The 21,614-nt window shown below is 40.5% G+C and overlaps 1 protein-coding gene across 1 annotated transcript; it reads right to left on the bottom strand.

The window, feature by feature from the left end:
- Window positions 1–972: 972 nt before the first annotated feature.
- Window positions 973–19,616, bottom strand: LOC122066519 (transducin beta-like protein 2; the record flags this gene model as incomplete). Its single annotated transcript, XM_042630333.1, is given in 4 exon segments — window positions 973–1,553; window positions 2,539–2,583; window positions 5,672–5,875; window positions 19,526–19,616. Coding segments are annotated over 4 exon segments (426 nt in total), but the record flags the coding sequence as incomplete, so codon positions are not given.
- Window positions 19,617–21,614: the final 1,998 nt, after the last annotated feature.

Raw genomic sequence — 21,614 nt, 5'->3', positions numbered from 1 at the left:
AGTAGGGCGCTGTTCCCTCATCAAAAATGAAAAAAAAAAAAGTAATGCACTCTTCTATTGAATCTAGATTTGGTACTCATGGTTTAGGTCAAGCAGTGGAGTAAAAAGGAAAAATAGGCTGTCTCTAGGGGGGGGGTGCAGGATCTGGTTCCTCTCCATAGATCCCAGGGATCATAGAGTGATCCCATGGTAGGGAGGACCAGGGCACACTAGGTCACCCCAGCTGTGGGATCTTTCTCTAGTCCCTGGGCTCCATAGAGAGAAATCCTATAATTGCAACTGTGCAAGGGTCAAAAGCCTTGCGAAACTCAAAGCATAATCTATTAGACATCAAGAGTTCAAAATCAGAAGTTACTTCCTCAACTCGAAGTGGACTCGTATAAGCTGCATTCGAACTAAACACAAAATATCATGCTTTAACAGCAGAAGCAGGGAGGAAGAACTAGGAAATCTTAGCAGATATTCTTGTTCAAAGAACAAAAACAAAAACAAAAAACAAAAAACCAGTGCAACAGAAGCTTATTTAATTATGCATCATTTGCATCTGCCTTAAATATTTTTATTCATTTAATAGCAAAGGGCAATGAACCAGTCTGCAAGCTGTAATGGAACAGCATGGTGAGCATGGTTTATCTGTGCTGCCAAATAAACTCATGGCTATTAGAGTAATAAAGGATGATCCACTCTACCCTTGAATAAGGGTATGGTATTGGTAGAAGCCATTGTTTCTAAACATAAAAGACCACTCTCCATGAATAGAAAAAACCTAATAGCAAGTAAAGGGAGCTTGGGTAATGCTATGAAGATAGTTGGAAAGCTAAATCACCTAGGTTTACAAATGGAAAACTACCTACCTTTTTTTGTTTGAATCCCCCAAAGTGCAACATGGTACTTGCCTGCGCAAACCATTAAGAGTTCTAACAGAAAGTATAAATAAACTGCTAGAATCATGTAATTAAAAAGACAAAGCACTGCCTCTCAAATGACCGAATTTTAATGGATTTTGCATATTTGCAACCCATAGAAGAAGGTAAGTAAGATAATTTAGCATATGTAAAGGCTCCACCAAGGATTTCATGTTTACCAGAGAGACATCTAGGCTTCAGGGATTAATTTTTGGACGAAATAAAAAAAAAAAAGCTTTTTCACCCTCTACATTTTATTTGATACTGTAGATGCATACAACTATCTACAGTATATAAGCCTTCTCTAATCACCAAAACTCTCCAATGAGATTGTGCAGTTGAGAAAATCTGTTCACTCACACATCTATCTTGCCCAACAAGGACTGTATTTTACTTCCCGCACAAGGTAAGCAGTTTAAGGATGAAATATTGGTCAGAACTTTCGAATCTCAGGTGAGATTAGGCCAAAATCCCATGTAGCATATTTATCGGCACTTCTATGACAAAATCTGATCGACTTTACCATTTGTTGATGGTTGATCATGATGCATTCATAGATCCCTTATGATGGATGGACAGATGGAGCCATCCAAAGCTTCACTTTCTTATCAACACCAGCAGTGGCTAATACAGTAACAAGTTCACCCCCTGTAAAAGAACAAGCTGATATGAGGTCATCAAAATCAGACATGCGGCATAGAAACTGGTTAGCAGAGGGCTGTTCTCAGCTGAATTGCACATCACTAAGTTAGACACTTAGATCTGACTCCAGAGCTCAACTATATACCAATTAGAAGATAAGATACCCATTGTAATTTGACACCAAGATCAATCCGAGAGAGCATAGAGGAACAAGGCAAAGTCAAAGAATGACTATTGATGGGTTGTACCAGAAAGTTAGATGCTGCAGGAAGGGTTAACCAATTAGGCAATCATAATCATCCAGCCATCAAACTCCGATCAAGGATGCAAAACACAGCATGGGCCCATGGATCACTGGCCAGGGATTCCAATTCGATTCCGAGCCAAATCGGCTGGAATCAGCCGCATCGCTCAGAAAATGAGATGAAGAGGGATTCAGATTTTTTGAGTTTTTAGCTCAAAAATCTTGCAGATCTAGCCAAAACAAGTCTCCTCAATTTCTGCATTTTTAGCAGTCAAATGAAGGAGATATGGCAAAAAAATCCATCCTTGGATAACTTGGTTTTCCTTGTTGGAATTTGGATCGTCCTTCATGGATTCCAACCTAAATCGGCCTATTAACCCAAGCTGATTCCAATCTTTGAAACCTCGCTTCCCATAGCTAACATATTTTGCTGACTCTCTAAAATATGCAATGCATCAGTTGACATTGTTCGCAACAAGAAAACTCCAGGTCAGCCTCAGAGCTGTCCCACCTCGCAAAATCTAACCCAATGGATAACATAAATAGGTCCAGGGAAGGATAAACCCATGCCAGGACAGAACTGACACTTAGCATCCTTTACAGTTAAATCCTATCAGTGAGAAATTATCAAAATCTAATCTGATAAGTTGTTCATGCTGAGTGAATTGGATCAGCTAAAGGATCCAAATATCAGGAACAACAAAAGAAATCTACAGATGACTTTTCTAAGGTTATAAAGATAATTACCCTTTGGGATAGTCCGAGGTGCCCACACAATGCCTGTAATATCACCTGCATGATATGAAAGAATTAATACAAACTAGCAGAGAAAATAAACAGAAAGAAGTATTACCATGCAATATTTCAAGTACAACATCCACTGAAACAAAAAAAATTGAGGAAACCCAGAAATTGAAAGTAAAATGACAGGAGTTAACCAGGACATAAGCACACAGAACCATGAATCAAATCAGAGTACCAATTAAATGTACCAGACACTAATGTAGACTGTAGAATTCGTAGGTACTAATGTTCCATGAAATGAGTTGATAGCAAGCAGCATAGTGCTGAAATAATGGAAAGAAGAAGGTACCGTTGTTATAACACCAAGGTGATAGACCCTTAGGTTGCACAGGAACTACACACGCTAAACTTTGGCTCCTATTACTTAATTTTTCTTCTAGGCCTATTTTATATTATAGGACTTGTCGACATATATCCCCCAAAATGAAGGTTCAAGGCTAGAAGAAGAGACCAACCCCATGCTTCCTTGACACCTTGGTTGCAGTTTTTTTTTCTTTTTTTCCCCTCTCAATTAACAAGTTCTAGGTACAATAGATCAAAGATATATAGCACATGATCAAATCAATCAGATAAACAGCAACAGAACGAATTTTATTATGAAATATAAATATGAAGAGGAGTGTCCCAGTGCACGAAGCTCCCGCTACTGTAGGATCTGGGAGGGGCAAATGCATGCAGCTTTACCACCTGTTTCGCAGGATAGGCTGCTTCTAAGATATCGAACCAACAACCAACAGGTTGCAATGTATATGTGGGGCAATTCAAAACTGATAACAGAAGAGTCAAAGCTCTATGTATCTTACTAGGCAGACGCCTAGCCAAAAGTGGCTCCTAGAAGGCCACCTGGAAATCTAGGTGAGTGCCTAGCTCAACCTCACTTAGGCTGTACTCACCTAGATCCTCGTGGACTGCTCAGCCGCCCCGGGTGTTGCCTTTCACAACACTGACCGAAAGCAAAAGATGTACATAGTAAAAGCTTTAAGAGCTTCAGCTTCAGTAGAACAGAAGAAATCGTACAGTCGCACAACAAATCCACTTTGAAGTTGACTTATTAGCTCAGCCAATCGTTGGAATGTGTACAAGATACCATAAGGGCCCAATATCTCTATAGCATCTTTGTCTAAAGCTTCAAAGGAGACTTCATATCCAATATTAGAGCAATCTTAGCAAACATTCTAGGTGGGGCCCACCAATCCAGAGCATAATTGACAGGGCATTAGGCCGCAGCCTATAAGTACACTAATTATGAGTCCGCATGATTTTTGGTGGCTACCACCAAGTTTATAAACTGCTGAAAAATGGAAGTGAAACACTTCCGGATGATTGCTAGAGTAACTAGCAAGCAGTACCATATCATGCGCAGCAAGATAGCAAATTCCATAGCACATAACCAGGTTCTCAAGCTTGACAATTCACATATATAGCAACATTGATCAGAAGATGCATATGTTATAGGCCCAGGTGATTTCAGTCACTGCTATCAGTGCGAGTGGAAAAATACCAATAGGTATGGAAGACCTTCACTTTAGTACTGCACAAAAATAAGAAACATGGTCCAAAACCAACTCCATCAAAGAGGTGCTATGTAAGACAACTGCTTGCTCAGTTGGTTGGTGCCTTGCTGGTAGAGTTCACCTTGTGCCATAAGGCACCCCCTTCCCCACCCCCCCAACCACTTCCCCACTCTCTGGTAGCTGTAGTTGAAGTCCCACTGGGCAGTTAAATAGGATAGAACCATCCCCCCACCACCCTCCAAAAAAAAAAAAAAAAAAAAAAAGAGGTGCTATGGTAGCAGAAATGTAGTGGTTTAGAAGTTTGATCACCATCTGATCCTCTTGCTTGACAGCAAAAGTGTCGTCTGAAGTCCTTTCAACATTGTCACAAAATATGGTAATTATGGTCTGATCATGTTATTACCAAATGTCTTTGAAACCACTCTACAGCAGGCTGATAACCTTCCTACCAGTACTAAGTCGGTTTGGACCCTTTATCCATTAAAGCTCAGCAGTTCTGAAAACTTTTCAACATTACTGTCATTTGTTACATAAAACCAGAAGGCTGCTGCTTCTCAGATTCTTGGATTATGAGATTCTATAATCCTGCTTTTGAGGATGGAAAGGAGTTTCAAGAAGAGTCCAGCCAGATTCTTGAATTGCCTTTGATGGGCACTAGAAGCCCAAGGTGCAAACGCCCCCCAGCTCCTTTATTCCTAGAATCAACAACAACATCAACAACTCAGCCTTATCCCAACTAAATGAGGTCGACTACATGGATCCTTGTCCTCCAATCAGCTTCTATTCCTAGAATCCAGGACCAAAAAGCAAAACAACCATTTGGATTGTTTCAATTGTTCATATTTTTTTGGCATTGAACAAATTAGGGTTTCTCATGTCTTCCTTTTCAGGTTCCAAGAATTTTTGTTTCAGCTGGTTCCAACCTGAAGTACATCTCAAAGAAGAATGACCCAACCATTCAAATCATATCAGCAGTTCCCCAACACCGAAGTTTCCAGCTTTTAAACTTCACTTACAAAAACAGATCAGGAATGCCAAAGCCTGGTTGAGTCAAATAAATCACATGAAGACTTCGTATTTTTTAGCTGTGGATTTATGGGATCTCTTGAAGTTACTAACCGATACAGCCCACACAGACAGAAAGATTAAACACCATAAACGACATTACAGGCATGATGGTCAAACACACCATGTGGAATTTTTTAGTATGGGCATTAATAAGATTTTGGTCTGGTCAAAAACAATTCTGATCACAAAAACCATCATAAATATGTAAAATTGCCCCAAAACCACAAGTCAGGTGTCAAGGTCCAAACTGGAATAATGATTGTTTACATCCAAGTGTCCAACAAGCAACAACAATTGTAAGTATTTTCATGTGTGTGATGTATGTGTCAGCAATGGGTAGGCTTACGCCTGTGTAGAGGGAGAGAATTGAAAAGGGGGTGGGGGGGGGGGATTCATTTCCCTTGTCATTCGTAAATAAATGGAAAGTCACATGATAAGAAACATAATTACTGCTTAATGTAGGATGATAAAAAGAGAACAAAGGCTAAGCATACCTTCATGTGCTTTATCAGCTGTATCCAACACCTTCCCAGTTTCTGCAGACAACCACTGCAATGTTGAACCATGTGTGGCTGCCAATATCTTTCCATCAGGAGAAAGACAGAGACGATCATAGTGCAAAGCGGAGCCATTTGAATCACAAAGTGGAATTGGGAAGACCTTCAAAGTCTTTGGGTCCTCTTCAAGATGATACCGAACTTCCCAAATGGAAAAAAAAAAATCAGCATAAAATAAGTGAGCGAATTACATTTATAAACAAAGACATTACATGATCATTGAATCTAGTTTAATACAATAGCTAATGCAATAGAATAAATTTTGTTCACAGTGGAAAGTCCCTAGTGACAAACATCGGGGCCAACAGAAATAAAATTCTTTTGCCACATTCAGAATCATGTTAAATGCAAATTTCTATTTCAAAGTTACTTTTGCTATCACATCTTAGCCTATTAGAGAAATGGTGGAATTGTTTACGTGACACTAAGTCAAGGTTATAAAGGCGGTGAGGCGACCAAGGCGTTTAAGGGTCTTTCAGAGCGCTTTGGCGATAGGACGGGCATAAGGCGTCGCCTTATTGAATAAAGTGTTCTAGTATTTTATTTTCTATATAACCATTTTATTTGGCTTAAATGACATACTAAATACTACTCATATGCTAAATAAAGATTAAAGGTTCATACTTCATACCAATGCAAGATATTTATTAAAAAAAAAAAATCAATAAAGTGAATAAACTATGTTCATCTAGATCAATCATTATCATAACATATAATATAGATATATAATTACTCAATCAATATTGATAACCAGCAGCCAAGAACATCAAACCAGATTACTAGAACCAAGGAGCTGCATATTCATTCAAAAAAAAAAAAGAGAGAGCTGCAGAATAAGCCATAACACTATATCCAGCAGTACCATCTCACAAAGAATAAATCAGAAAGCTACCAGATACAAAAAGCAATGCCTATTAATCAAAAGAATAATACCCAGGCTACAATACACAATCAATATTGATAACCAGCAGCCAAGAACATCAAACCAGAACCAAGGAGCTGCATATTCATTAAAAAAAGAGCGAGAGAGAGAGAGAGGGTAAAAGAAAAGAGACATGCAGGTTGCAGTGAAGAAGTGAAGAAGAAGAAAGGAGATTGGGAGACAAAAAGAAAGCAGGAAAAAAGGCTAAAAAAAACGAAAAGAAAGAAGAAGGTAGAACTGTAGAAGGGAGAGGAAAAGAAAAAAAAAATCTCTCGTACCACAGTACCACACTTCCAGCTGCAGTAAGAAAAAAAAACAGAGGGAAATAGAAGAGATTAAGAGAAAGAAGAAGAAAATACAGCAGGAAGAAACCACAGAATGAAGATGAATAACGAAGATGAATAAAAAATTAATAAATGCATCACACGCTCCTGCCTTGGTTTGAGGAATGTTTTTCGGAGGAGTCTCACCACCGCCGGTGGAGTTTCGTTGCCGCCAGAGCAAGATCCGAAGGGGGAAGGACACATTTTTTCTTTTTTTTTTTTAGGTTTTCTATTTAAATACCCTTGATACCATGCTTCTCATGTGTAAACTTCCCCATATACTTGCCAATCGATAAAATCTATATGGAATTAGTGGTAAAATAGTTATAAAAAATGGGCAAAAGGCGACCGCCTTGCCCATAAAACGTCATAAGGCGTCACCTTATAGCGCCTTAATAGTTAAAGCGCTATAAGGCGGTGCACTGCCTTATGCTCCCAATACCGCCTTAGCGCCTGGGCGTCACCTTACCAGCGCCTTGGCGGCGCCTTAATAACTATGCACTAAGTTGTCACATTACTATCCACAATCTAGTATGACCCATTGTCAAAAACCAAAGGGGGGTGGCAGAAATGGAAATCAAAGATCACCTAACAAAACCACCAATTGATTCAAAAACAAACAGAGATAATTAGGAAATAGTACCATTACATGTAAACAGTAGGACTACAGCGAATTTAGCTCCTATATATCATGCTTCAGCCTTCAAACACATTTTCATGTTCATTTGTACAGCAACCATAAGATCCAATTCCAGAAGCAGAATGAATGCTTTGTGATCTAAGCATTCAGCAGGGGCCAACAAAAAAATTCACCCACCTTATAATCATTAGTCTACTGTGACGTATACAGCTGGTATTGACAGACATTTCATGTAAACTTCATGTATTCTGATTTCTTTTTACTTCCAGAAGACGTTAAAGCCGAATGTCATAATGTATATCTTCAAATCAGCCTTTACTTAACAGCTGACAAGGATAGTCCATGCTCGCAACCGTTTTATATCATACATACACTCAAGGATTAAAGTATCAATATCAGTCGGCTAAATTTAAGACACATACCGGAGGGTATTGTATCGTATCAGAGATACGCTAAGATATGCTAAAGATCAAGGATTAAACTATAGGTATCGGTCGCCGTATCAGTCAGGTAAATTTAAGATATGTATCGGCTTTAAACCATGCATACTGTACCTTCATACATTATATCTTGGTAACTGAAAACCAAATCTTGCCTCTTTTTTTCTATTTCTTGATTAAAATGCAAGTTGCATTGGCTCATTGAAGTATTGAAGATGCTCTAGTGAAATCAGCAAGAGAATCCAACATATTACTTATTAATGGTCTATATTTAGCCGATTCACAGGACAAAAAAATTGCCCAGTAGGTGTGGCTGTCCATTTTGAACGATCACATTTCCTGTATAAGATCCGAGCCTATATGCTAAAAGGAAAGCTACAGCGCAAAAATGCCCATTTTTTATAGTTTCTGGAGTCTTTGAAGGAATAGGATAATTTTGAGGGGGGAAATAGCTTCCTTGGTAGATAGACAGGGAAGCAGCGGCAATGCTCTAGGCATATTTGAATACTGCTAGAAAAATGGCTTCATTGGAAGATGGAGACGGAAGCAGCAGCAATGCTCAAAAGAAGGCATATTCGAATACTGGAAAGGTGATCCTGTATTCTGGTATGGAGGAAATTTCTCTATAGCTCTCTATGTAGGGGACACACACACACACACACACACACACACACACACACACTAAATGCAATTGATCTAACTTAACAAAGAAAGAGAAAACATATGCCCACATCACAAGAAGATAACCTGGTATCCAACAACCTCATAAAATAAAAGCACGTTAAAGATTGGCATCCGTCCTAGACAAAAGACCAAAGTCAAGGACATCTGCTCTTTGGCCAACTGGACAACAAAACCAGCATATTTTATCTCTACTGATACTGGTAGACATGAGGTGAAAATTTCATTCACAGAAAACGGGTTATAAATTGAAAGTTATATAAAAAAATTGAGGGAAAGAGTACAGAGCATAAGAGTGTAGACAAGTATAATTACACATTTCTGTATAAGTTCTGAAATTAGAGAGGGGTGATATCAGGACTTATATGGCCAACCCCATTTTGTTGGAATAAGGCTTTGTTCAGTTGAGTTGAGTTCTACTTACAAAATATTACTATTGCATGGTTACCAAATAGGGATTAAATACTATGAAACTCCAAGCACAAAAGAACTGATTTCCACTTCATTTGCAGTTGTCTTTTGACTTATAGTTCAAACAAATATCCATATGAACCATTATGTATTTGTCCAATAAAATATAAAGAATGAGTTGGCAATTAATAGAAATGGCTCTTTTGATTCCTTGTAAATGTTAGAAACAAGTATATCTGACGCAGACAACAACAGGGTAACCTTAGGTTCCAACGGCTAGGTAGAAAACCCATACTTAGACGGATAGGATCTCAAAACAGATACTAACAAAGGATCGCATACTCCTTCCTCTAGGAATTGAATAAAGTACAAAAAAGTACATTTCGGTACCTGAAAAAGTACATTTGGGTGTCAATTGGCCTAGGGAAATTCCAAGAATCTCAAGAAGCTGGAAAGGGAGTTTCCCTCACTCAGTTGTTCTTCTCTGTAACAACTATACAACAACAACAACAACAAACTCAGCATCATTCCAACTTAATGGAGTTGGCTACATGGATCCATGCAAAACAAAGTAGGGAAAACTAAGGTCCAAATGAAAGGGGAATATAGAGACGAAGAAATGAGAGATGCGAAATGAAAGTAATGAAAGTAAGAGGAAAGAGGCAAAGCCCAGCAAGTCAAGAGAATCTCAACTAAATAGGGTTTGCTAAATGGATCATTGACCTCCAATAGGCACTATCTGAGGTCATACTTTAGGACAAGGCCTAGATTATGCATGCCATTCCTCACAACTTCTCCTATGATTATTTTAGGCCTTTCCCTAGATCTTTTAGCTCCTTCAGTCAAAATCACACCACTCCTTACTGGGGTATCCCTAGGCCTCCGTTGAACATAATCATACCACTTCAAACAACTTTCTCGGAGCTTGTCATTGATCAGGGCGACTCCCAAATCAACTCTAAAACAATAATTCCTACTTTGTTCTTCTCTATAATAAATACATAATCAAACCCTATTTCTAGCCCATTAAAAATCCAACTTGGACTCCCAATTTAGTTAGGATTCTAACAGACATAAATCTGGTCATAAACTAACGGGTCATGTTATGTAACACTTATGAGAGGATGTTTAGGTAGCATCAAATATCTACCACGTGATATGATGCCATAGGACTCTCATGTTTGGACTGGCTCGACCCAGTCCAACAAGAACCAGAACCAAAACCGGGTTTTCGTCCATTGGGGATATCTAGGAATTTATTTCTTTTTTGGGTTATTCTTGTAATTTGAATTTTATTTCTTGTTAGCCAATGATAGGAGTAGGAGTTGATTCAACTTCAAATTATCTTTGCAGGTTATGGTTAGGAATAGTTTGGGTCTATTTATATATATGTAATACATCAATCAGAGATAGATTGGGTTGAATAAAATTGATGGTCGTATGGTGCTGTTGGTTGAGGCCTCAATATTGCCTTCTTCTTCTCTCATTTTCATGCTTGATTCAAGCCGAATTCTCTTTTACTAGGCCTAATACCCTCCATTAAACTTTTTTTTATTCATTATCATCTTCTTTCTTTCATTATCTTGTTAATTTCTCCCATTCTACTATTGTCTTTCCCTCTTTCTGCTGTTAGCAGTAGTTGTAGTAATGGGTTTTAGGGAAAATGTCAGATTCCAAACGGGTCCTTAGGTCCTTAAGGGGTTTAATGGTCCTATAATATTCTAGAACTTTCTCTCTATTATTATAAATAAAGAGGGTTGGTGTCATATTCGACATAATTTTTCATTACCCCATCCAACAGGGTATCAAAGCCTTTGGATCCAAAACCTTAAGGGTTTCCCCCTTCTCCATCTTTTTTCTCTCTCCTAACACCTCCCTCCATCTCTCTTCTTTTGCTTCTCTCTCGGTGGGAGTTCCTTAAATCACCAAGAGAGCCTCCATCCTTCTTCTGCCCTGGGCTCTCAGACTCTCTTCTACAATGATCTGAGAGACCCAGCTTCTTCTCCATTGATTTTTTTTCCAGGGTTTTTCCCCCTAAATTAGATTTTTCCTTGTCAGGGTGTTATTTCCCTGCTCGATGCTCCGATTGTCTTGATGTTTGTTGCGATTGGTAATCCTTATCCTTGTAGTGGTATGAACTAGCCACGTTACCATCTCAAGAATCTGTTCTAGAGCTATCCCCAAAATTGATTTGTCAGGGTTTTCACCCTTGATCTATTTTTGTGTTCTTAGCCTATTTCTGGTTTATGGTGCTTCTTCTACCTACGGCAGGTGCCTCTTCCATGCATAACCCCTTTTGAATTAACAACCATGTCTACCAGTTCTTCTTCTTCAACTGGTGGAGACACCTCAACTCTACCCACTTTTCCTCCTTATGCTATCAAGCTTGACGGCATAAACTACCTTATGTGGTCACACTCGATTTGTATCTCCATCAAGTCTTATGGCTATTATGGGTACCTCACCGGAACCACAAAGCGTCCAGCCACCGGTCCTGAGATTGACAAGTGGGAGTGTGCCAACTCTCTAGTTATGGTCTTCCTTGTCAACTCCATGCAATCATAGGTTTCAAGTGGCTACCTCCTTGACTCTACTACGAAGATCTAGAAGTATGTCCAAGATATCTATTCCCAGGCGGGGAACAATGCTTAGGTCTTCGAACTGCACCAGAAGGTTCGTGACCTAAGGCAGAGAGGGCTCACATTGTCACAGTACTACTATGAGCTACGTAGACTGTGGAGTAAGTTAGATTTGTATAAGTATACTCCTTCCACTCCTGCAGATGTCACCGGTTTTCAAAAACGAAAGGACAAGATCCGGTTCCATGACTTTCTATCTAATCTCTTATGTTGTCGTACCACTATGCTTTCACAACCAATTACCACTCCCACTGAGAAATCGACAATTGTCTATGGCACTCAATCCCTCAGAGTAACATCACATCTGGTGGCTCCTCTACCAGAGCTCCAGTGAAGTGCTATTACTACGAGAAGGAGGACCACACCAAGAAGCATTACTAGAAGCTCTATGGTTGTCCTGTTGATACATCTGGAAAAGGCCGAGGGAAGGGTCATGCCTATACTCCTAGTCAGGCCAACCATACTGAGCTTCCAGACTTTTGACTCTGCTCCTACCATCTCTGCAACCTTGCTATCATCTGATGAGCTCACTGCCATCCAGCACCGTTTGACACGTCCGGACTCTCCTGCATCAGCCACTGCGAGATCTGCTCATTCCACCCCTTCTGAATTAGGTATCTCTTTCTATGGCCACACTATGTTTGACCCTTCTACCCTCTGGATTATAGACTCGGGGATTTCTGATTATACAGCAGGTTTCTTGTCCCTTTTCTCCCAGTACATAACTAGTCCACATGGTAAGGTCAAGTTGGCTAATGGGACTTATTCCACTATTTTGGGAAAAGGGCTTCGTTAGTTGCACCCCTTTATCCCTTTCTACTGTATTGCATGTTCCCTCTTTTCCTACTAACTTATTGTCCATTAGTAATCTTACTTCCACTCTTAATTGCAAAGTCACATTTTTCCCGTCTCATTGTGTTTTTCAGTATCTGGTGACAGGGACAACGATTGGCTCTGGTAGTTTGCATGGTGGTTTGTATCTGGTTGATGATGACTATGTTAGCTCTGGTCAGGCTTTTTAGACATTCTCTACGTCACCTCCCACATCTAAGTTACTACAGTGGCATCGTGGGTTGGGACATACTCATTTGGGCACATTAACTAGGCTTTTTCCTACCTCTAAAAATTATAATTTTAGCCAATTTTTTTCTGAGGCATATGTTTTGGCCAAACAAACTCGGATCACTAGCTCTATATTTTGAAATAAAGTGCCACTTCTTTTTCATTGATACATCTTCATATTTAGGGTCCATCCCGCTATGTGTCTATCAATGGTTATCAGTGATTTGTCTCTTTTATTGATTGTCATTCTCGAACCACTTGGGTTTATATGATGCAAACCAAGGGCGAGACCTTCCATTGCTTTCAGCAGTTTCACCACGTGGTTCAGACTCAATTCAGTAGCACCATCAAGATCCTTTGAAGCAACAACGACCGTGAATATTTCAAAGGGTCATTTCAAGCTTACCTTTCTGCCCATGGGATGATCCATCAAACTAGTCATGTAGATACCCCGGCTTAGAATGGTGTCACTGAGCGGAAGAATAATCACCTTTTTGAGCTAACACGCTCTCTTCTTTTTAAGATGCATGTCCCTCCCCAATACTGGAGTGACGCGATTCTCACTATTGTCTTTCTATTCAACCGAATGCCTTCTTGACTTCATTCCTTCCGCTCCCCTCTAGATCTTCTCCAAGGTTCTACTGTTTTTTTCCTATTCTTCCCAAGGTATTCGACAGTGTCTATTATGCTCGTGATCATCATCCTCATGGAAAGTTTGATCCTCATTGTCTCCGGTGCATTTTCCTGGGGTATGATCCTACTTAAAAAGGCTATCGGTGTTTTCATCCTCCCATTTGGCGTTGGTTTATTACGATGGACGTTCCTTTCACGAATCTGCGTCATACTACACTGCAGCACCTCTTCAGGGGGAGTCTCCTTCCATCGTGGAAGATGTGCCACCTCTCAAACTTGTTATCCCTGCCAGTATCTCGTTTCAGGGGGAGAGTGACACTCCTACTATGCCTCGGCCAAAGATATGTGTTTATAGTCGCAGACACCAGACTCAGACCACTATACATCCAGCATCTACCTTACCATGCTAGATGTCTCCTCTCGAGTCTGATCTTGTCCCCTTGGACCCAGGTGATTCTCCTTCTCCTTCCGTTGGTCCGTCTCTTGAGTTGCCTATTGTTGTTCGTAAAAGCATTGTTTTGTAGTTTACATTCTATTGCTAAAATTGTTTATTATGACTCACTTTAATCTTTCCTACTATAGTCTTGTGTCTTTTATATCCTCTGTGTCCATTCCCCATACCTGGCAAGAAGGGAGTGTAGACTCACAATGGCAGGAAGCTACGGTAGATGAGATGCAGGCTCTAACGAAGAATGACATGAGATCTAGTGTGTCTTCCCTCTCAGAAGAAAACAATTGATTGTAAGTGGGTCTTCATAGTTAAATAGAAGGTTGATGGTACAGTGGATTGGTACAAGGCCATCACTCGGACTTAAGGGATTGACTACCAGGAGACGTTTGCTCCAATTGCTAAAATGAACACAATCAGTGTTATATTAGCTTGTGCCGCCAACTTAGATTGGGATCTCCAATAGCTAGATGTGAAGGATGCTTTTCTTCATGGGGAACTTGAGGAGGAACCGAGGAAATGTATATGGACATTCCTCCTAGGTTCACTTGCTCCAAACCCAAGGGAAGGTATACAAGCTGAAGCATGCACTGTATGGGCTGAAGCATTCCCCTCGTGCTTGGTTTGGTCGTTCCCACAAGGCTATGATTGCTACAGGCTACTCTCGAAGCAATGCCGACCACACTCTGTTCATCAAGAGGTCAAGTGGGAAGATTGCTATCCCGATAGTCTATGTAGATGATATTATAGTTACTGGTGATGATCTGGGCAAAAATCCCTCCCCTCAAGAGATACTTGACTGAGGAATTCGAGATCAAAGATCTAGGACAGCTTCTTTACTTCCTTGGCATTGAGATTGCTAAGTCTTCTCGTGGGAGATCACTTATCTCAACGGAAATATGTGCTTGACCTTCAATCTAAGACAGGTATGTTAGGGTGCAAGCCAGTAGATACTCTTATTGAAGCTAACGGTCACCAAAGAAGGTAATTATATGGATAAGGGGAGATATCAGAGATTGGTGGGGTGCTTGATCTTTCTCATATACGCCCTGACATAGCATTTGTCATCAGCCTAGTTAGTCAGTACATGCATGATCCCTACTCGACTCATATGGGAAGTTGTGCTGCGTATTCTCTCTTGAAATCTGCCCTAAGACGTGGTATCCTTTTTTCTCCTCATGATCACTTTAGGGTGGAGGCCTTCACGGATGCTGATGCTGATTGGGCAGGTTCTCCTGATGACCGTAGATCTACTACTGGTTATTACACCTTTGTTGGTGGTAAACTTATTACATGGCAAAGCAAGAAGCAAGCCGTAGTTGCCCATTCAAGTGCTGAAGCAGAGTTCCGTGCTATGGCTCATGGCATTTGTGAGCTCCTATGGCTTCATGGTCTTCTCACAGATTTAGTTGTCCCTACCACCCATCCTATGAAGCTCTTTTGTGACAGAAAATCTGTCATTAGCAACTCACAACCCTGTCCAGCATGATTGAACCAAGCATGTGAAGATCAATCGACACTTCATTAAAGAGAAACTAGCATGGGTCTTATCATTGTACCTTTTGTTCCTAGTAGAAAATAATTGGTTGATGTATTTACTAAAGGTTTTAATAGTGAAATGTTTCATCCTATTATCTGCAAGTTGGGCATATGTGAAATCTATGCACCAGCTTGCGGGGGGTATTGTAATATAATGGTTTTAGGGAAAGTGTCAGATTCGAAACGGGTCCTTAGGTCCTTAAGGGGTTTAATTGTCCTAGTAATTCAGAACTTTCTCTCCGTTGTTATAAATAAAGAGAGCTGGTGTCATATTCGACACAAGTCATTACCCCATCCAACAGCGGTAATACAGAATTGAACCAATTGATCTACTAACTAGCCTTCCTTCCTTGGGCAACCAAAGTCCTAAGTTGTTGTTCCCTGAGTTCCTTTTTGTTGTGAGATATTTCCCTACAACCAGAACTGAGTTCTATTATATCGTCTGGGTCAATTTCAGAAAATTTGTACATATTTTTACACTTGATAATTTGGTCTGGCCACCAGTTGGATCCAAGAGGTCGGGATTGCAAGCTTGATCCTAAATTTACAAGCCTTTTGGAGCCCTAGGTAAAGCGTTGGAACAATCGCAAGGGAGAGAAGCATTCCATTTCGGTGAACGGGTTTATGCAATCGAGAGGTTGAAGAAACTTATTTCTGTTAATTGTAAGTAAGGCCAGCTTCTTTTATTTTTTTTTAATGAAAAACTCCTCCTGTCCTGACTGGTTTCATAGTTCACTCCACTGCTGATATCAACTTCAAAAGCCCTTAATTTCTGAAATTCTTTCTGTATAAGGACCTTTTAGTTCACTCCACTGTCCAAATGTCAAGTTTCAACCCAATTTGAGTTGCTACTTGCTGGGTGGGGTGGGGCGGGGGGAAGCAAACCACTAAAAATATCCAGGATTATGAAGAGGGTGCCACGAATATGTATGGGAGGTATGCCATTAGATGGGAAAGCGTAAATGACTGAATTCTTGGCTGAAATTTGGCACATGGCCAATATGGACCTTGGCATATCTATCCAAAGGTCAGAATTGCCAACATCATCCTAGAAGTAAACGTATTTCTGTCGAGCGTAGTTCAGTCAAAATTTTGGCAAAATAACTCAGTCATGGTCAAAATGAAATGGCATGTGAAACACCCAGACTAAAATGATCTGGCAAAAATGTCTGAAATGCCTACATTCCTCCTACTTAACTACAACATTTCAAACCATTTTGGCAAAATTTCATCACCTTTCACAACTGAGGGTTCTAGAACTGCTAAAAATCCATATTTTTGCCAAAATCCTTCAATCTTTCGCTGGATCAAGGCTCGTGGACTACTTTGGAGCATATACTTTCAACTTTTGATGGTTTTGAGCAAGTTTTGGGCAAATCTTCACGAAACTTTGAGTGTTCCCTCATCTCTCCAAACTTCAAATATTTCTTCAGGTATAGTATGACATGGCTATCATATGTGATACAGTCAGAAGAACGATTCCATCAGTCCCAAGGGCAGCATCAATCTTCTAGTGGTTATGACCCTCCTCGGAACTCTATGTGGTACCGACAAATGCCTGTGGTTGTAACTTGTAAATTGTGAATGACAAAACAATTGCCAATTTGTAAAATGTACTTAGTAAGTGTCAATGATGACACATTTTGACATTGGTGTAATGTTTTTTTTTTTTTGGGTGAATTAATAAATGCATTAATATAAGGGGGAGGGAGAATATATCCCCTAAGGGAGATTACAAACCCTATAAGGGTAACCAAAGTCCAAAAGGACAGCATCCAAGGCCCAGTGGGCTTGAGGAGTGGAAGTCTAATACCACACAAAATCCGCATGGGCATAATTAAAAGGAGCCAGAAGCCCAACAACATAAAATTCAAAAGCCCACATGGGATGAACAAGAACCAAGAACCAAGAACCAAGAAGCCCAAAGTAGGAGGGGCAAACAGGAAAAAACAGGTAGGGTTCCACCAAACCCTACCAACAAATCTCAACACTCTCACTTCTAGCCGTTAAGACATGAATCGAAGTTCCAGCAGAAAAGGCAGGCACGGCAGCGGGGCGTGGGCCTTGCGAAGGGCCACAGCCAAGAGAGAAGCTGGCCTCGAGGAGGAGATAGCCGCGAAGGAGGGCGCCGGCCTTTCGGAGGGCAACGGCGAGGCAGCTGTCGGCCGAGCATGGCTGGCAACCTTGCGGGTTGCAAGCATTGCAAAGAGCTTGCCAAGAAACCACCAGGACAAACGATTCAATCAAGGAGCAAACGTGAGAAAATGTTTGGTCCAGAAGAGAGCTTGGCTAGGTCAGCAGCACAAAGGCACACTCAAACAGTGCAATAGGTCCAACGAGCATCGGCGGAGGGGGGGAGGAGCCAACAAAGCGGTCAAGGAGCAGGTCTATGGTTCCACACTTTATTAATTGCAGAATGCTTTCCAATTCTATGGTTCTTCATTCCTAATGCATATTTTAACTGTCTTTATTGAATTTCGTACATTCTAGGACTATATTATGTGTAGAATAAACAATATAAGGGAAAGGATTTAGAAGGCTATGGCATACAGTAGAAACCAAGGGACCGAAGCCAAACTACCACTTTGGGTGTTTTTTTTCTCCAATCTAATGATTCAAACAAACATGCTTAAATAAGCAATTCCTAAAGTTTCAAAAGCAAAATTCAAAGTTTTGGCCATTGAAATGGCCATTTCAAAATTAGCACCAATATAGACCAAATTTTGGTCAGATTTCAACCATGTTGCCTAAACATTTTGGTATTGGTGGGGGGTCGAAATCCCAGCAAAATTCGAAATTTAGAACCTTGCTTTCAAGTGAAATTTCAAAAATAACTCACATGGGTGATCCATAATTTTCTCCTACACTAATAAACCCAATATTTGGCCACAACTCTCCCAAATCAAATATCTTGCGCTTACTGAAAAGTCAACTAAATAACCTTTCAAATGACAATATGATCAACTATGATGCCAAAATCATGCTAAATATATAAGTATTGACCTCCAAAAAAATTGGCCCAAAGAAAAGAGACACAAGTAACATAATCAAAAGATCGAAAAGTAGAATAAAGACAACAAAAAGCTATGCTTAGATATTAACAAAACATCCAACCTTGCACTAAGGACTTCTTTGGTATAGATTCTCAGAAACCATTTCTGGCCTAGAATATGTTATAAGTCCAAAATAGGACTTGGTATCACTTCTGGACCCTGAATTCTCTTCTGAAGAATGGGATTCTCAGAATGGTCTTAACTCAAAATTTTGAGAAATGGTTTCTCAGATATTGCACTTAGTTTAATGGGCAACCCGACCAATGGTCCACAAGTAGGGGTAAAACAGTAAGAATGAAGGTCTCCCTCTCCCTCCCTTCAATTTTCCCTTCCTTTACTCTCTCTGTCTCTCTTTGCAATTCCCATCTCTAATATCCCAGCTTCTTCACCCACGTCCCTCTCGAATTGCATTCTCCCCCTCTCTACTGTGCAGCCATGGAAGATTGAAAAGCAATCAGCGGGATGGCTCTTACTAGACATTAGATTAGAATCTTCTTAAGTAATCAGAAATCATCAGATCAGAATCTTTTATATACTTTTCTTCTCTTTTCTTTGGTATCACTTCTCTTTTCTGATTGAAATTTGCTCTCACACTCAGAAATCATTCTAAAACCATTTTATGAAAATCCATACCATGATACCAAAGAGGTACCAAGTCTGCCTCAACTTAAACTTTGAGCCCAGATAAATTAGTAAGCCCGGAGTATCAAAATAACCTTGCTTTGCAAAATAAGAAAATCAAGAGTGCAAAACGAACTGAAACTTCTTAGTGTTTTGATTCATATCAGTATCATACATAGAAAAGTTGATCATTGTAATCGCCACCAAACACAAAGCATTAGTATATCCATGACAATGGGGAGAAATAAGAGCAACAGTTTTTCACAGACATTAGAAACGAATGAGTAAATAATATTAATTAGACAATATTAAAATTAGGAGAATTATCAGTATCATGGTGACCTGAAAAGAAATAAAAGATATATCAATTAAAGCATACCATTGATATTCCATATCCGCATTGAACCATCCTTAGATGCTGTGATGATTTGTTCTGAATTTGGAGCAAAGCATAACCACGTTACCGCACTCTGATCATCAATCCAAAAATCAATGAATAAATGAATGAATTGATGAATGCAACATGCAGGCAGCTTCAGATCCAAAAGACTACCAAGCCAAAAATCTTCTGAAGGGTTTCTTTTCCTTTTAAGGGAAAAAAGGGGGATGTAATTAAATATTTCCTGAAAAGCGTTAAGAATGTAATATAACTTTAGAAGTCAAAAATATGATTTAAAAAAAAAAAAACCCAATGGAGGAAAATAATATTTACAAATTCGCTTCGCCTTCTCTCCCTCTCTCCTCTCTTCTCCCTCCCTCCTCCACATTTCTTCTTCCTTCGCATCTCCCCTTTCCCTCTCCCTTCTTCCTCTTCTTCTCCTCTCTCCCTCTCCCCCCTTTCCCTTCTTCTTCTCTCACCCTCCCCCTTCTTCCTCCTCTACTCCCTTTCTCTTCTTCTTCTCCCTCTATTCCTAGTGTCGACCATCTTGATCGGTGTTGAGACTACTACAACCGCTAGGCTCGCCTTCCCACCAGTAGCCTGCCCTGCTTGGTCACTAGATGCTTTGGTGTTGGGCCCTTGTAGGCTAGCTGCGTCTCGGTCGTCATCCCGCTAGATGCCTCTCCCTTCAGGCCTACTGTCACGCTGGTCATCAGCCCTCTTGGCTGTCCACCCTTCCAGATTCTAGGCTCATTTGTTATATCCGTTGGCCCGCCTGTTCCGTCGAATCTGCCTCTCCATTGGCTGCTCGCCAAGCTCGCAGGCCTTCTAGATGCCACTCCTGCCAGGCCTGCCATCCCGTTGGTCGTCAACCCCTCAAGGCTGCCCACCTTTCTGATGTCAGGCTCGTTTGGTCTATTTGCTTGCTCATCGCGTTGTCTGCCAGCCCTGTTGGGCCCACCAGTTGCCAGCAGCCTGCCTTTCGGTCTATTCGTCACTGGATCTTCATCCCGATTGGCAGCAGCCTCTTCGACACCAGCCCGTCGGACCACTCTAGGCCGGCAGCCACTCCGCCATTGCCCTCCGAAAGGCCCGCACCCCCTGTCTTGGCAACCCCCTCCACTAGGCCAGCTACCCGCTTGGCCGTGGCCCTCCGCAAGGCCATCGCTCTTCCACCATGGCTACCTCTTTACGGCAGTACTCCTTCATGTTGGCGGCTAGGAACTGTTCTGTTGAGATTAGATTGTTAGGTTTTGTGGTTCTCTTCCCGACTTTGACTGGTTTTCCCTTCTCTTCTGTTTAGGCATCCGGGCCAGGTTGTAGTAGTTTTTTTAGCCATGTGGACCTTGGATGGTTCCCTTTATGAGCTTCTTTTACCCTTACTGAGTTTGTAACTCTTCCCCGTTGGGACTATATTTTTCCTCCCTCTTCTTTTAATGCATTAAATATCCACCCAAAAAAAAATATTTACAACTTCGACCATAATTATCAGGGTGCCAAGGCGAGCTGAGTAATATTTCCTTCATTGTTCAAGTCTTGGGCACCTTGATACAAGGTGATTGGTCACCTTGGGCATCAAGGCATGCCTTGACCATCATGTAATTCTGACATATAAAGTAAGAGTTAGCAACAATGTGTGCTTTGTCAGTTCAATAATATTTTTTTTTCAAATCAATTAGTTCAATAAATAACACATCTTTGTTCAAGGCTGAAAACAAACAGAATTATCCTGAATTGCACATGGTGAGAAAATGTTCATGAGTACAGTTCACATGAACTGTATACCCGTGGTTACTGTTCACATGAACAGTTAAATGGACCCCATTCTGGCTATTTGGAGATATGGACAACTGTTCAGTCTTGGACAGCAAGCAAATGAAGATTCTTCTAGCCATAGACAGGCAAGATCGATTAGGGAAGCTCTAGAAGAGTAAAGAATTTTCTGGATTTTGTTTCCTTTTTCTTGACTTTCTTTTTAATAATGTAAGGCTGGATCATGGAGGACCTAGCCCCATTCAGGATCTTCAAACGACCAATAAATTCCAGATTCAAGGAACAAATCAGAAATATAAATTGAAAAGAGAAGAAA

Source organism: Macadamia integrifolia, unplaced genomic scaffold (assembly GCF_013358625.1).
Source record: "Macadamia integrifolia cultivar HAES 741 unplaced genomic scaffold, SCU_Mint_v3 scaffold2433, whole genome shotgun sequence".
NCBI classification, from domain to species: domain Eukaryota; kingdom Viridiplantae; phylum Streptophyta; class Magnoliopsida; order Proteales; family Proteaceae; genus Macadamia; species Macadamia integrifolia.
The sequence above is the reverse complement of the archived record's forward strand: the minus strand, read 5'-3'. Positions and strand labels throughout refer to the sequence as shown.